Genomic DNA, 14395 nt, shown 5'->3' with positions numbered 1-14395 from the left:
CAGACCTTACACTAGACAAAAATACCATGTAAAAATCACATTTTGCAGGTTTTGCATTTCTAATTGTGTTAAACTTTGGTCAGACCAGATACTCCTGCTCATCATAGGTGGACGGCAACATCACAAGGCTGCTGTTTAACAAAAGGAAGATAAAATTCATATTTTTGTCTTAAATTCATTTAAAGGTTCTCTGCATAGATTTGGATAACAGACATAGTCCTTTCATAATTATATCTAATTCTGCCTTTCTGAGGAATAAATCAAACTAAAATAAATCAGTCATATAATACCCATCCACACAAGTTTTTATAGGCTATTCAACAACGTTTGCAATCAAACTTATCCTTATGTTTGCTGTTGACATCCTGGAGCTAATCTAGGTCCTTCTGGATATCACAAACATGTTCACCAAGATGTCATTGCAACCATTAGTCGGTCAACAGCCTTTGCAATTTTCTCATTTAACCAGCAGAGGGAGAAAGACACCAGAGTGATGATGTGATGTTGATTTCTAAATACATTTCCTAAATCCTGGTTATTATACAACACTGACTTCTCTAATGCAGTCTCCATCAGAAGAGCAACTATAAATTAACTTCTAATCAAGATAATTTCAGTTGGTCCAGGAAAAATATATTATATTGACTTTAAGTTGTTGTCCATTATAGTGTCAATCTTGTGTGGGCACTGATATATAAACCACAATATAATTTCTTACTGTCTAGTTTAATATACTGTAACATAATAAACAGCATTTCCATGTTATTTGCAAGAATGATGTGCAATGAAAAACAAAACTGATCTTCAGTCAACCCAGTTAGTTGAACACCTTTATGAAACTAAACATAATCTTTAAATGATTGGTTACAGTATGTCCTGAATTTGACTAACTTCTATGGACCTGAAGGCTTATACCAGCCAACCACCACCACCATCGTGACTTAGACCTATGATTGTATCAACATGCATGCAGAGTTTCAGCAAAATGCAGGAAACAGTGTTTATTGCCGAGCAGCATTTATTCCAGAACACAGTGGCAAACAGCCAAACAGCTGCAGGCTGGAGGTGACAGAAACAGTCAGTGCAACAAAAAGGTTACGGCTATTCACACTAAAACAAGAATACAATGAAATAGGGACACAGTGGAGTAAAAAAATTGATAAATACATGTATTTGTAAAGAGTAAAGATTATAAACATTGAATAATTGCACCCTTGACACCCAGCTGTGGGCAACATTCGAGTATGTAAACAACATGCAAATTGTTCCCTACAGATAAATGGTAAATGGTCTATATATGTAGTTTATCTTTTACATATACAATGTGTGTGAATGTGCATTTCTTTTTACAGTCCCCTCCTCATATATTAAGGATATCTGTGTCATAAATAGATATTATATTAATATTACTGTAGAAATATTGATAATATGTTTGGTCCAGGTTTGAGACTATATATAGACATGGCTAGTCTGTAAACATTTTTACATTGAAAACATTTAAATTATGGGCTTTCTGGCAATAGAGTTGAACAATTCTTTCATCAGGAAAAATCATGATCTAATTACATTAAAAAACACTGCAGTTTAATGCTGCCTTGTTAATCAGTACACATATGTTCAATGTATAACAGGATTTCATCAAACATAGTGAAAGGAAAACGCTTTTCATTTCGGCATAAATGCAATAAATCAATTAGCAATCATTTAAAAAAAAAAAAAATGTCCATGATTAACACTGATTGGAGGCGCCCGTGGATCCTGGTCTAAATAATATGTCCTAGCGGAAGAGTCTTATCTCTCCATTTTTCTTCCATTGTGTTCTACCCATTTTTGCCGATGCTCGTAATCATTTGAACACCGGATCCTGAATGTACAATTTGGCCTACATGGCGTTAATTCATTCCACTGGGATCAGCACACATCTGGGCTACACTAAATACAGAAAAACAACAACATTAACAAAGTCCATGAAGCTTATATGCTGGTCAGTAACCCAACTCCAGGTCTCCTCCTCCTCTAGTGCACCTGGACTTCGTGTGGCAGCACCTGGCAGCCGCTGTTGACATGGGTGAGGACTTTCTGTTTCAGCTGGGCCACCTGGTCCCTGAGCAGGCTCGCCGTCGAGGCCAGATCCGTGTTGTGGCTTTTCAGCGATTTGACCTTGTCCTCCAGCCGGGAAATCCGCTCCAGTTTGCGCATCCGACACTTGGAGGCAGCGATGCGGTTCCTGAGCCTCTTCCTCTCGGCTTTCATGCTCTCTGGTGAGTCAATGTCGATGGGAGACAGCGGGGGGCTCTCCCCGAAGCTCTGCACGTCGGGGACCGTCTGAGGCTCCTCCTTCAGCAGCTGGACCCGACACAGCTCTGGCTGCGGCGGGGATCCCCCTAAATGATGCGCCGGAGGAGGCGGGTACGGGACCGTGTCCGTGGAGTAGTTGACAGTGGTTTCCAGCGTGGCGCTACCGTAACTGTTCAAGTTGGTGTACACCGGTAGATCCAGCTGAGCGGTGCCCGGGGCCATGTTTGAGCCCAGGTCCAGGCTGCCGCTCGCCTGCCCGGCTCCGCTCAGCTGGTTCTGCTTGTGGAGATCCTCCAGCGCCTTCACGAAGCCCTCCGCGAACTCCTGCTCGTCCGTCACCGTCTTCGGGTAGAGGAACTGCGGGCTCGTCGGCGTGGTGGTGACCATCCCGTTTGACTGGATGATGAGCCTCTCCAGCTCCGGGGAGGCCAGTTTGAGCAGCCCCATGTCCGGGGAGCTGAGGATGCTCTCGGCGTCGCGGAGATGCGGCTTGAGGTCCGCGTCGTCCGCCAGGCTCAAGTTGACATCCTTCTTCATCATTATTCCCGTGAATGAAACCAGACGTGTAAATAACTCGGCACTCCCTCACAGCGGTGCCTTACCCATAACCTCACAGGGGGGGGAAACACGGCAGTGGAAATGAGTATCTGTTTTAATCAGACTGTCTGATTCTGTACTGAGGCCGGTGTCGTCTGTTCACGAGCGCGATCGGAGTGAACAGCGAGCCTGCGCGCACCGCCTCGAGCCTCTCAGCGCAGGCACGTTCCGTTATGTCACATGAGCGCGCCGGCGCATTGGGCAGAAGATACTTCAATTTAAATAATGGGACAAACCGAGCAGAGAAGAGCAGAAGTGAGAGGAGTCTCACTCTTCTCTGCATTGTGGTCTAGAAACAGGAGGCAGTGCCCACACAGGGTGTTGTATGAACTGCGTTACTCCTGATACATCAGTGTTTTTAGCAGTCTTTATGGAAATACGTTGTTTGTTACAATAACAGCGCACAACGTCCATTCATATTTAAGTTAAAGGGTTAAGATTTCTAAGACAGGAGTTTCTTTGAATTTTATGGGGTATATTTGAATGTTAGGTTATCAAAAACTGCAGCTCCCACAGTTAAAAACGAAAAAAACCATTAAAACACAGAGGGTACAATTGTATTTGGGTGAATCCAAATTAGTAGCTTTTAACCTTGTTATTACAGTCATGACTTGGATTATAGTTTATCTTAAGAGCATCCATTTGAGGGATATTATCTGCTTTTGTACGTAGGTGTATCTTTAGAAACACACACTAGTCAGTATGAAAAATAAGGAGTCTGGCTTTTACCTTAAGGGTCTTGCACACAAACACAAGTGTTTTTGCTCATTCAGGCATTTAGAACTCTGCTCAGGTTGAAGTTGGGCTGAGCTATACTGGTCATTAAGGTGTAAGGGAGTGAAGGAGACATCAATCAATAAGTCTGTATGCTCACACAGTCAAAGGCAACATAAGTGAAAAACACCTGTAGGTATTCACCGTGAGTGAGGGCTGAAATAGTGTGTTAGGGAATCCATGGTGTTGTTTTTCATGAAGTCCATGAATGACCATCCAACATCTTTTAACAGTCCTTGGGTTTTTCCACTGTTGCACATGTTGTTTTTCACATTGAAAGGAAGCTTGATTCTCCTTTCAACCACAAGCTGAGAGATTTGTGGTTTTTCCCCCAAAACACAGCATTTGGTATGAGGATAGCAACATCTGACAAACTTTTTTTTCCACCATAGTTACCTTAAAAAACAACTATTATGAAGTTTGTTAGGACTCTAAATGTGTTAAAGTTACTGAAAAACAACACATTGTGATGTTTAACTTAGGATTCTAACATGCTCAGTTGTAGTTATTATTTCTTCCCAACAACTGAGCATCTGCTGAGGAAGAGTGTGAGATGTGTTTGAAAGCTCTGGGAAAAAAATTAAATGGGCCTTGTGTTAAGATTATTTTAACTGCTGAAAAATCCATTTTCTCAGTAGATGATCTTTTGTACCTGTTATGAGAGGGGAAATAAACCATAAATATTGTCAAACTAATACAATAAAGTCCGGAATGTTCAGCATTGGGAACCATTTCGTTTTCATTATAATTTTTTTCAAATTGAAAGTAAGAATGCTGATTGCTTAACTGCAGGATATAATGGAAATATCAGCTTGCACAAGACATGAACATCTTGTTGATGTCTCCTCAGAAAAGGAATACTTCTGTTTTATGCCCTCAGCCAACCCACGTGTTGTATTTCCGCACAACATATTTTAGAGAAGTTGAACCTGAAACTGATTTGAACAGTTTTTCAGGTCAATTCAGAGTTTCAAGTTGCATCTGGTCTCACGCACCCAACACATCCATCTTATGAAAACGTCACATGATAATTTCAGTTTCCACTCATGCTTTGTCATTTTCTATCACGGATTTTCCCATTTCACTTTCAATTTTACAATTAATCCCTAAAAGTTAATTTCCCTTTTTAAAATGTGTCCCGATTTACTAGAATAGTTTAAGAATATTACCACTGTTTGTTTTAATAGGATTTCTTTAAAATTTTAATTCATGAGTCGTACATTTTCAGTGCCACTGTGGTGAGCACTTCTCACAGTGAAAGCTCTGTTTTTCCAAGGTTGATACATTTGGTCATAGTTATCCAGACTATCCCTCCTACCACCAAATAGGCTTATTTTGATTCCGTTAATACTAAGATTACTCACTCCTATAAACATAGCATTTTTTTATACACTTAAACCACTATTGTCTACTATAAACAATTAATTTAATTGTTCCTTTAATGTGTAATGTCTGTGTTTGTTTTTCTCCATTTACATGTTGTTTTTGTTTCAAAATAAACAAAAATGGGACCAAATAGATTCCTTCATTATCAAACCGTTTTCTGTCAGCATGTAAAGGGTTACAGATAGGAGGTTTGTGCGTCACAGGTAGGCCCCATCCATTACTGCAGAGCTCTGTGTGGGTGGATCACATGATGGATCCTGTGATGTCAGATCTCTGAACACGGTAGCGGAAATGGAGGTGGTGGGGGTAAACCAACAGAGGAGAGATATTTTTGTCTAAAAGCTGAGTATCAGTGTAGAGAGAGTGGGGGTGCTGAGCCTGCAGTCAAGAAAATAAAAGGGCATGCTACCTGGAAAAGGATGTAACACACACACACACACTGTCATTTCCCTTTAACCCTTTAATGTATAATACACTTGCACACAATGTGAGCAAAATACAAAAATACATTTACAATGAGTTAAACACAACACATATTACGTTTCTTGACACTGAATATCCAATTAATTTGTTAATGTGTTGTAATGTTGTATTACATGTTTTTAATGCCAGATCAATTCATTTCTTGAAAAAAGGGTTAGGTTAGGGTCGATCATCACAATCAGAATGTAAAGAATACAATATAGCTGCTGTTGTTTATGAAGAAAAAAAACCAAACATTGTTACACCTACTTTTAAAACCGACAGAATGTGAGAGTTTCATACCTAAAAATAGATATTGGTTGGAGTATCACTTCAAAGGTTATTGTAGAGTGACGTTATTTTTGTACTGCAGTTGCAAGTTCGTGAGCAAACTTTAAATTCCTCCCCACTCTCACTTAGTTTATGACAATACAATGTTTTTCGGTTATGGACCTTTGTTTTGTAAACCAACAACATCGTTTTACCTGAGTCAAAGACAGCAACGACTCATCAATACTAATTAAATAAGTTGAAAACACAGTGAAGAATTTCAGAGAGAGAAAAATATGTTTATTTTGTGTGTGCCTGATGTATGAAAAATTCAACATCTAAATATCCCCCTAAAAAAAAATCATGATTGAGACTGCGTATACTCCAAAATATGTTAGTGCCAAAATTAAAAAGGACATGACATGTAACATTGTCTTTCATTTTCAAACTGGCAGACAATAATTTCAAAATGATATTGAAAACTGGACTTGAATTTTAATACAACGCAAGTAACCTAGCATTTCAACAAAATAGATATTTCACTTGATAAGGGTAAACTTTGACCTGTTCGTGGCACTAGTCGTGGATCAACAACTCATCAAGTCATCCTCTGGGGAGCCTGAATGTAAATGCTGAATTCAATGGTAATGCATCCAACAGTTGTCAAGATATTTCACTTTGGACCAAAGAGGAATAACCAACTGTGCTAACCAACTGACATCAGACAGTGCCATCCCTAGAGCCATGTCACAAGAGCATGGCCACAACAGTATAGCTAAATCTTTCTAAATCTTTCCCTGTGATAGCTAAAGACTATCACAGGGCTGACATGTATAAAGACAGAAAGACAACCATTCATGCTCACATTCACACCTAAGGGCAATTTAGAGTCTTCAGTTAACCTAAGCTGCATGTCTCTGGAATGGGGGAGGAAGCAAGAGAGAACCCACGGTCATGCAAACTCCACTCCACACCACCGTGCAGCCTATATATTGACCCACATACTGCAAATTAAAATCAAAAAACAAAAGCTTATTGTATATTTTTAAATGGTTGCCAATAGCCAATGGGCTAATATATACAAATATACCTGTGTGGTGCTGCTTAGTCCTACAGAACAAACTGTTCCCTCTCAATTCCTTTAGGATCCCTGACATGATTAGGTGTTCTTTTTACATGATGAATAGTTTGTCATATGACAGCTAAATGTTCTAAATTCTTCAAACATAAGTCAACATGAGCTGTGTAGCACATTCAGGCCTCCAGCAATAATTGTCAGAAGTGACTGTTGGTTGATGTTGCAAGTCAAGACAGAAAGTGATGAGTTGTCTGGAATACTCGGCATCGGTTGGGAAATTTGGTCAGGAACGTTTGGTGCTGCATTGAGCAACATGTGGTTGATTTGTGGTTGAAGGTATTATTAGATATGAGTATCCACCTTCTGTCAGGCAGAAACTTTCAGCCTACTGGTCACAGTTCTGCCCCATACGCCACTGTCATTAGATCCATACTCCCTGTCACTCTGCCTCACTCACCTAATTAGCTCACTCAGTTCACCTGCCAGCCACTCCCTGTCATCCTGTCTCACTCTCCCTCAGTTAATCTAGAAGCCACTCCCACCTCACCAGTCTGTCACAGCTCTGCCCCTTCTCCCCTGCCACTCTCTCACTCACCCAATCAGCTCATTCAGTGCACCTGTTCGCCACACCCACCTCATCAGCTCAATCACTCTCACCTGACGACTCAGCGTTCCCCGGCTTGACTTCTTGGTGTGAGTCAACTGGTTTCCTGCTGTTTGTGTCTGCCTGGAATAAAGCTTCTCACTACTACTCCGTGTCTGTCACGCTGCTCTTGGGTCCTGTGACAATACTTCCCTAATTTCTAGGAATTTCTTGTGAACCTACTGTGAGGTTTGAAAGCCAATGAAGCCCAACGCATAAGTCAAGTGTTGTGTTGTTTAGCTGCCAGCTGGTTTGGCACGCTACCATGGATGCAATTAGATATTGTATAAACTTTTAAGGCATTCTTTCAAAGTAGTTCACTACATAACTACCAGGCCAACAATGATACCGTGCCTGAATGGCATGTACTGTATGTTACTTGGGTGCTCAACAATAAAAACAATGTCAAACAAAACCTTATTTGAGGCTTCATCTTCTTTTGCTGCACTTATCTTTCATACTTACTGGCTTTATATGAATAGATTGCTGAAGTGATGTTCTTGGACCTCTTTGGTGCTAATGATGATGATGATGATGATAAATATACATATCTTTATAATAACAAAGCTGTTATATGTATTTTAAAAACAAGACAAAGCATTAAAGGGTTCAACATGCTACTACCTAGGTGTCCTACACCGATGTCAAAACCGGAGTTTTTTTTGTAAATTTCCAAAACTGTCAATATGACATTCACGCCACATACTGGATACGTTAAGTAAGGACAGTGACCGGCCAGGTGTATGACTCAAGCTCTCCATTTTCATTGTTTACACACTGTTTCTGTTATTTTCATGTTTACAACTCAGTGTAACACCATTAATGCCTTTCAGGAAAGATTGAAAGCGTGCACTGTTTTACCCATTTGAACCAATATCAGGACTCAGTTCTCTACGATTGCCAACTTTTCACCCGATTCTTCAAGTATTGCTGTTCAGAACATCTTAATACACAAAGCATTCTTAATGAGACAGTTTACCCAAAAATCTAAATTACATATTTTTTCCTCTTACCTTTAGTGCTATTATAAATCTAGGTTGTTTTGATGTTAGTTGCCTAGTTTAGAGATGTCTGCCTTCTATGAAATATAAGGGGACAATAAGGCACATGGCCTGTGGTGCTCAAAGCGCCAAAAAAGAAGTTAATGGCTACATTTTAATTTAATTTAAGATCATATCGGGTAATACCTCAAAAGTGTTCTGTGTTTCAATATATTGGCCTACATTTGGAGGGAGGGTTGGTTGTGTCCTCACAGCATGGACGTTTTTGCAACTTATCTTTCTGAATGTTAACGGTTCAATAGTAAATCATGTAAATAACAAGTATAGGTAGGCTACACATGTATTTGTCCTACTAAACTGCTCCACTGGGCCTGATGACGTAGTTTCTAAGTGGAGGAAGTTCCACGTTCATGGAGGACGTAGGAACACTGTACACACAGAGAGAGAGAGAGAGAGAGAGAGAGAGAGAGAGAGTGTGTGTGTGTGTACGTACACTGACAGTTTCACACACTTAACCACATAACCTCACTAGGCCTACACCTTTTCATGGTTAAACATGAGCTGTTGTAGTGAAACAGACAAAGGCATCTGAGATAGCCTATTTTTTTCCAGAACGTGTTACACATGGAACAAACTGGATTATAATACTGGAACATCACACCCTAATGTTGCCCCATATTTAGAGTATTCACACTGAGAGACTTAAACACTTGAATTAATTTGTTAGTATTTATTTATTTGTTCTATATCTGCTTCCCTAAAAATTCTGTCTTTTGACTTTTGAGTGTGTTACTGAGGGTGTGTACAGGACTATAACAGTCTGCTTATCTAGCTTGCCTCTTTTTATTTTCTATATTTATTTGTTTTCTGATAATATAATATTTAGGTATTTATTCTTATTTTGCAGCTCTAATAGTCAATCGATAATATTTCCCAGTAGAAAATGAGTGTGATAGTAGAGACAGTAGAGTTAAGAAATGTGCTTCATTAACCTCAAATAAAGGTTTCAAACCATTTTCCAGCCTGACTAGGAAACGGGAAAATGTAAATCACATTTTGTGGGAAGATTTTGTAACTGTCTCATGACAATTTAATATAACCTTTGAGGCTGATTGCTTACCACAAAGACATAGTTTCAATTTTAGAAGAATTTGATGACCAAAGTAAGCCTTTTGTGTCTGGAATGTGTTAAAAGATGATTGTAACCTCTGCAGTGAATGTGGGTTGATCTGCCACATCCGAACAGAAACTTTGCTGCTGCTGCTGTTGCTTAGCGGCTCAGTGGTTGATACTAACACCCAACAGCAGGAGAAGTGGGTTTAAATATTGGTATTGAATTTGTCTCCTTTTTGTGATACGTAATTACTTTTTGAGGATGATGTGGCCCTGTAAAGTCCGCTAAGGCATTTTATGTGATATTATTTATTTCATATCGGCCTAAAGAAATAATTTCACTTGAGTTTGAAAGCTGTATATTGTAAAATATTATTGTCACAAACAATAAAGCTTAAGTCTTCAATTCATTGTTTTGTCCAAGTAACAAAACCCAAAAGATTTTCAATTTAAAATGATATAAAACAGAGAGCAGCACATTCTCACACTTAAGGTGGAACCATGAAATGTTCTAATTTATGTTTAATATTTATATACATACACACAAAAAAAATCGTACAAATAAATGAGGCCAATCAGAAAAAAAGCTGGTTTTCTAATTTTCTCTCCATTTACCAGTCAATAAGTAAATTATCAATTCAGTTGTAGATGTGTTATGTTATTGAACACAACTGTTAAAATGTATACGGGTGAGAAAAAAGTAGGTATCAAAACGATATTAAAAATAAAATAAGCAGTATTCAATCCCTGTATAATTCCAATATAGGTACTTAGACCCTCTGGTGAAGGTAAAGGACTGTACTATAAGATAACATACTTTATATTATTTATTGTAATATCTACAATCAATGATATATTTTGTAAATGTTTCCCCAAAGTGACTTAAGCACTGTATTACCGTGTGATTTACCCACATTATCTAGATTTTAATGTAGGCCTATCATATCATATCCTAACATGTGTTCTGTTGTAGCAAACTGTATGATAAGATATCAGTATAATTACTTCCAGTCAGTAGGTCCTATTCCAAAGGGATGAAGATCCTAGCCAGTTGTCATACAGGTATTAGTCAGAGCCACAGGCTGTATGGTTGAACCTGACCGTTGTAGACGACACACTGACCAGCAAACACTATTGTGGACAGAAATGGAGGAAAACAAAGAGGAGAAGAAAGAAGGAGACAGCCTATCATGGTCTTATTATGTGAGGGGTGCTTTTCCTCATTTTGAAGTCCAAGTCCAGCAAAGGTAAGAAATTGTGTGTATAGGTACTTAGATCATCTGGTGATAAAATAAGCGAACACACTTTATATAATTTAATGTACACACACAACACACACACACACACACACACACACACACACACACACACACACACATACACATATATATATATATATATATATATATATATATATATATATATATATATATATATAGCACATTGTAAATTTTGCTTTTATCTGTATATTGTATACAACATCACACAGCAGGTGTGGGGGGGCAAAACAGGGAAGCCAGTCCAAACAGGCAAACTTATCCTACCAGGGTCAGTCAGGAAATTCAAAGTCCAAAGGCAGAGGTTCAAGCAGGTAGCAATTTACAGAATCCAAGGTTTCAGGTCACAGACAACTGATTAACCATGCTCGAAAGCTTATGGGAAAAGCACATGGCAACCTAGACAAACTGGCAATGAATGTGTGGAAAATGGCGGTTATAAACTGCCGGGCTGATGAAGGAAAGTGTAAACAGGTGTGATTGGGTGAGGAAAGTCAGGTAACTTCAGGGAAGAAAGTGGGGACAGGTGGCAGGGAATATCAGGTCACCAGGACTGACAAGAGAGTCTGAGGGCATCTAGTGGATGGTTAGAGGATGCCAGGTCTGGGAAGTGAGAGGAGAGAACATGGCCCGAGGCAAGTGAGCAAGGGCTGGAGACAGGGACAGAGAGCCAGACCAGACTAAATAACCAACAGACTAGAAAGTCCTAGGACACCTGTCCAGAGGCTCTCCAGATAAAAGGGAACACATTTGTCTGCCAGGTGTCTGTAACAGGCGCTATTACTAGCTAGCTAGCCATAGGAACCTCATCTGTACAATGAAAATTCTTTGAATTTTAACTTCCCCATGTATGATGTAATGAGGGCCACGCCCTCATTTCAAAATACTGTTCATAAAAGCTTTATATGGTGGCCTGGGCCTGGATTTTCCTAGCGGTAAATACCATCTACCTTTTTTACCATTATCAAAACAACTACGCAACAACAACTGGTAACATTATTCTCAACATTAGTTTGGCAGCTGTCTTTGCAGAAAACTACTCATCAAGACCACAACGTAACTGTAATAAAAAACTAAAAGTGAAGTGTGATATGATATTGAAGGGCATGGTGTTAGGCTCCAGCTTGGTTTCCTGGTTTCAAATGACCAGTTAGAAATCTGTGGGCAATGTCATGCTGACTTCCTTCATTATTATCTGTCCCTGGCACATCAGGCAACTAGCTGTCCCGTCTCAAAGTCTGATTCACTAAAGTTGTTTTGGTAATTACAGTGCAAACACGCCCATACTGTTTTGCAGCTGAGTGCAGTTTGCACTTTTTTGCCTCTGATAGCAGTTATCTATGTGGCAAAGTATACATGCACTTAAGGTCAATGTGGCGGTTGCACAGGAGCACCAAGAAGCTATTTGCTTGGCATGCAAAGTTACAGTTGCATTTCCCCGTTTGCAGGTTTCTTTTAATCTTATTTGTGCAAGTTTAGTGTCTGCAAAAGCCGCGCAGTCCTTTTGGGAATTGTGCCCCTAAATCTTTATTAGCTGTGGGGCTACTGGATCTCGGGTGACTGTGACCACCGACCTCTGACCTCCATGTGAGTATCACAGTATCACAGTTTAAACAGCGCAGATACTAAAACAAGATTTTTCAAAACCTTCAAAAGTGCTACCATCTCAAATCAAGGATTAAATTATGCCTTTGAAGGAACAGCATTTCTGTGAGATGAATGGAGAGGGAGAGAGAAATGCTCAGCGTGGGGAGAGATGTTTTTCCAGGCAGGCTGGGATTAGATGCGGTTCCGTAAATATGCTGGGCAGCGTGGTATACTTTGTGCCCAGTGGTAAAAATAGGCCTCCTTCCCGAGGGAAATGATGACGTGTGCAGCCTGCCTGCATCATCAGCCACAAGTCAGCTTCATCTTCATACTGAAAGAGACAGAGAGACCAAGTGTGGGTGGAGCATCAGTGATCACCATGGCAACACATGCAGAGTGACGCAGGTAAAGGGAATAGAAAGGGAGCGAGGTAGCTATTGGCTGCCGGCTGCAATGGTTTGTGTCTGTGTGTGTGGAAAAGATGTGTGGGTGGTAAAGAAGAGGAGGAGGACTCATAAAACAACACTGAGATTAGCTCCCACACTCCCAACACAGATACACACAAACAAACACACACACAGCACACAGTCCAAGCCTGTTAGCACGGTGTACAATTCAGCCTAGCAATAAAATGTATTGATTTAGCACGCTCCTTGAGCACTGACTTCAGAGGCTGTGGAAAATAGTGTTATTTTCCTCCCTCACAAATGCCATCTTGGATTTTATGCATGCATTCTGGGAGTTAAATATTCCTAGCATTCCCCCTACATGAACTTAACGCATTCTGCTCTTTCATTTTAGTGCAATTAAAATAGACCCTTTGGCAATTCAGCTGTTTTGGCAAAGCCTTAGTTCTGAATTGAATTACATTTCAAAGGTTGTTCTGTCCCATAGTCTTTTTCTTTACTGCAGTTAATTCAAGTTGTCTGTTCTATCTATCCAAGTCACCTTTTACAACCCTTCCTGTTTTGTTTTATGTTAAATAAAAATGAACTTGTAACTGTTAATGTTAATTTTTTTTTTACAAAACATTTAAACTACAGTTTGGGTGAAGTTGCTTCATCTTGTCATTGTTGGCATACAGTGAAATCATACTGCAATCTAGTATTGTAAATATGAATCAATTACAGAAATGATTAGTTTGATGGCATGGACATCTTGGACTGGTACAATGCTTCCAATCAACATTTACTCCTTGTAAAAGCTGGTCGTAGAGCATGAGATACAAACAATAAGGGGACCCAATCATAAATGGAATCTACGGAAAGCGTCTTCTTCCATGATAAAGTTGCTGTTTTACAACATTCCATTGCATGGATGAAAGTAAATAACATGGATTTCAGTTATAAAACAACAAGAATGAAATTTCAGATTGACAACATGAGATAAGACTTTGAACCCAGTAGGGAAAGTGGGTTGATAAAGGAAGAGGAAAGGAAAAAGGAAAATACCATTACTACTACTATTACTTTTCATACTTGCTATTAAACAATATGTGTTTTAGATAAATTAATATTGCCACCTAGTGGATACCAAGTAGGATTTCTGAATGAACTAGTGCTGGAGTTTGTAGAACATGTCACTGAATATGGTTAGCATAATAGTACTTCTAATGATAGTATTGATTATATTTTCACATGTTTCCATACTTACAGAGAATTTGCTGGGAAGTTGATGAAAATGATCATAGTTCATCCAATAATTTTCTACACGTCATAATCACTTTAGTTCAGGATAACTGATCTACAGGTCTGCTGCAAAAAGATGATTAAAAAAAGTTAAATACTTAAAATACAGCAAATTAATAAATAAATACTTGGTGCATGATATATTAGATGTTGCATTGCATGTTATGCATTGTCCCTTTTGTAAAGGTTGTGTATATTAATATACATGAATTATATTAAAG

At 39.2% G+C, this 14395-nt stretch overlaps 1 protein-coding gene across 1 annotated transcript; it reads right to left on the bottom strand.

Annotated features, from left to right (window-relative positions):
- Window positions 1-1715: 1715 nt before the first annotated feature.
- Window positions 1716-3004, bottom strand: jund (JunD proto-oncogene, AP-1 transcription factor subunit). Its single transcript, XM_054602858.1, has one exon. It carries the CDS (start codon window positions 2836-2838, stop codon window positions 2017-2019), a length of 822 nt encoding a protein of 273 aa, XP_054458833.1. The 5' UTR covers window positions 2839-3004; the 3' UTR covers window positions 1716-2016.
- Window positions 3005-14395: the final 11391 nt, after the last annotated feature.

This window comes from Anoplopoma fimbria, chromosome 8, assembly GCF_027596085.1.
Source record: "Anoplopoma fimbria isolate UVic2021 breed Golden Eagle Sablefish chromosome 8, Afim_UVic_2022, whole genome shotgun sequence".
NCBI lineage: Eukaryota > Metazoa > Chordata > Actinopteri > Perciformes > Anoplopomatidae > Anoplopoma > Anoplopoma fimbria.
Note: the sequence above shows the minus strand (reverse complement) of the source record. Positions and strands in the feature narration are given on the sequence as shown.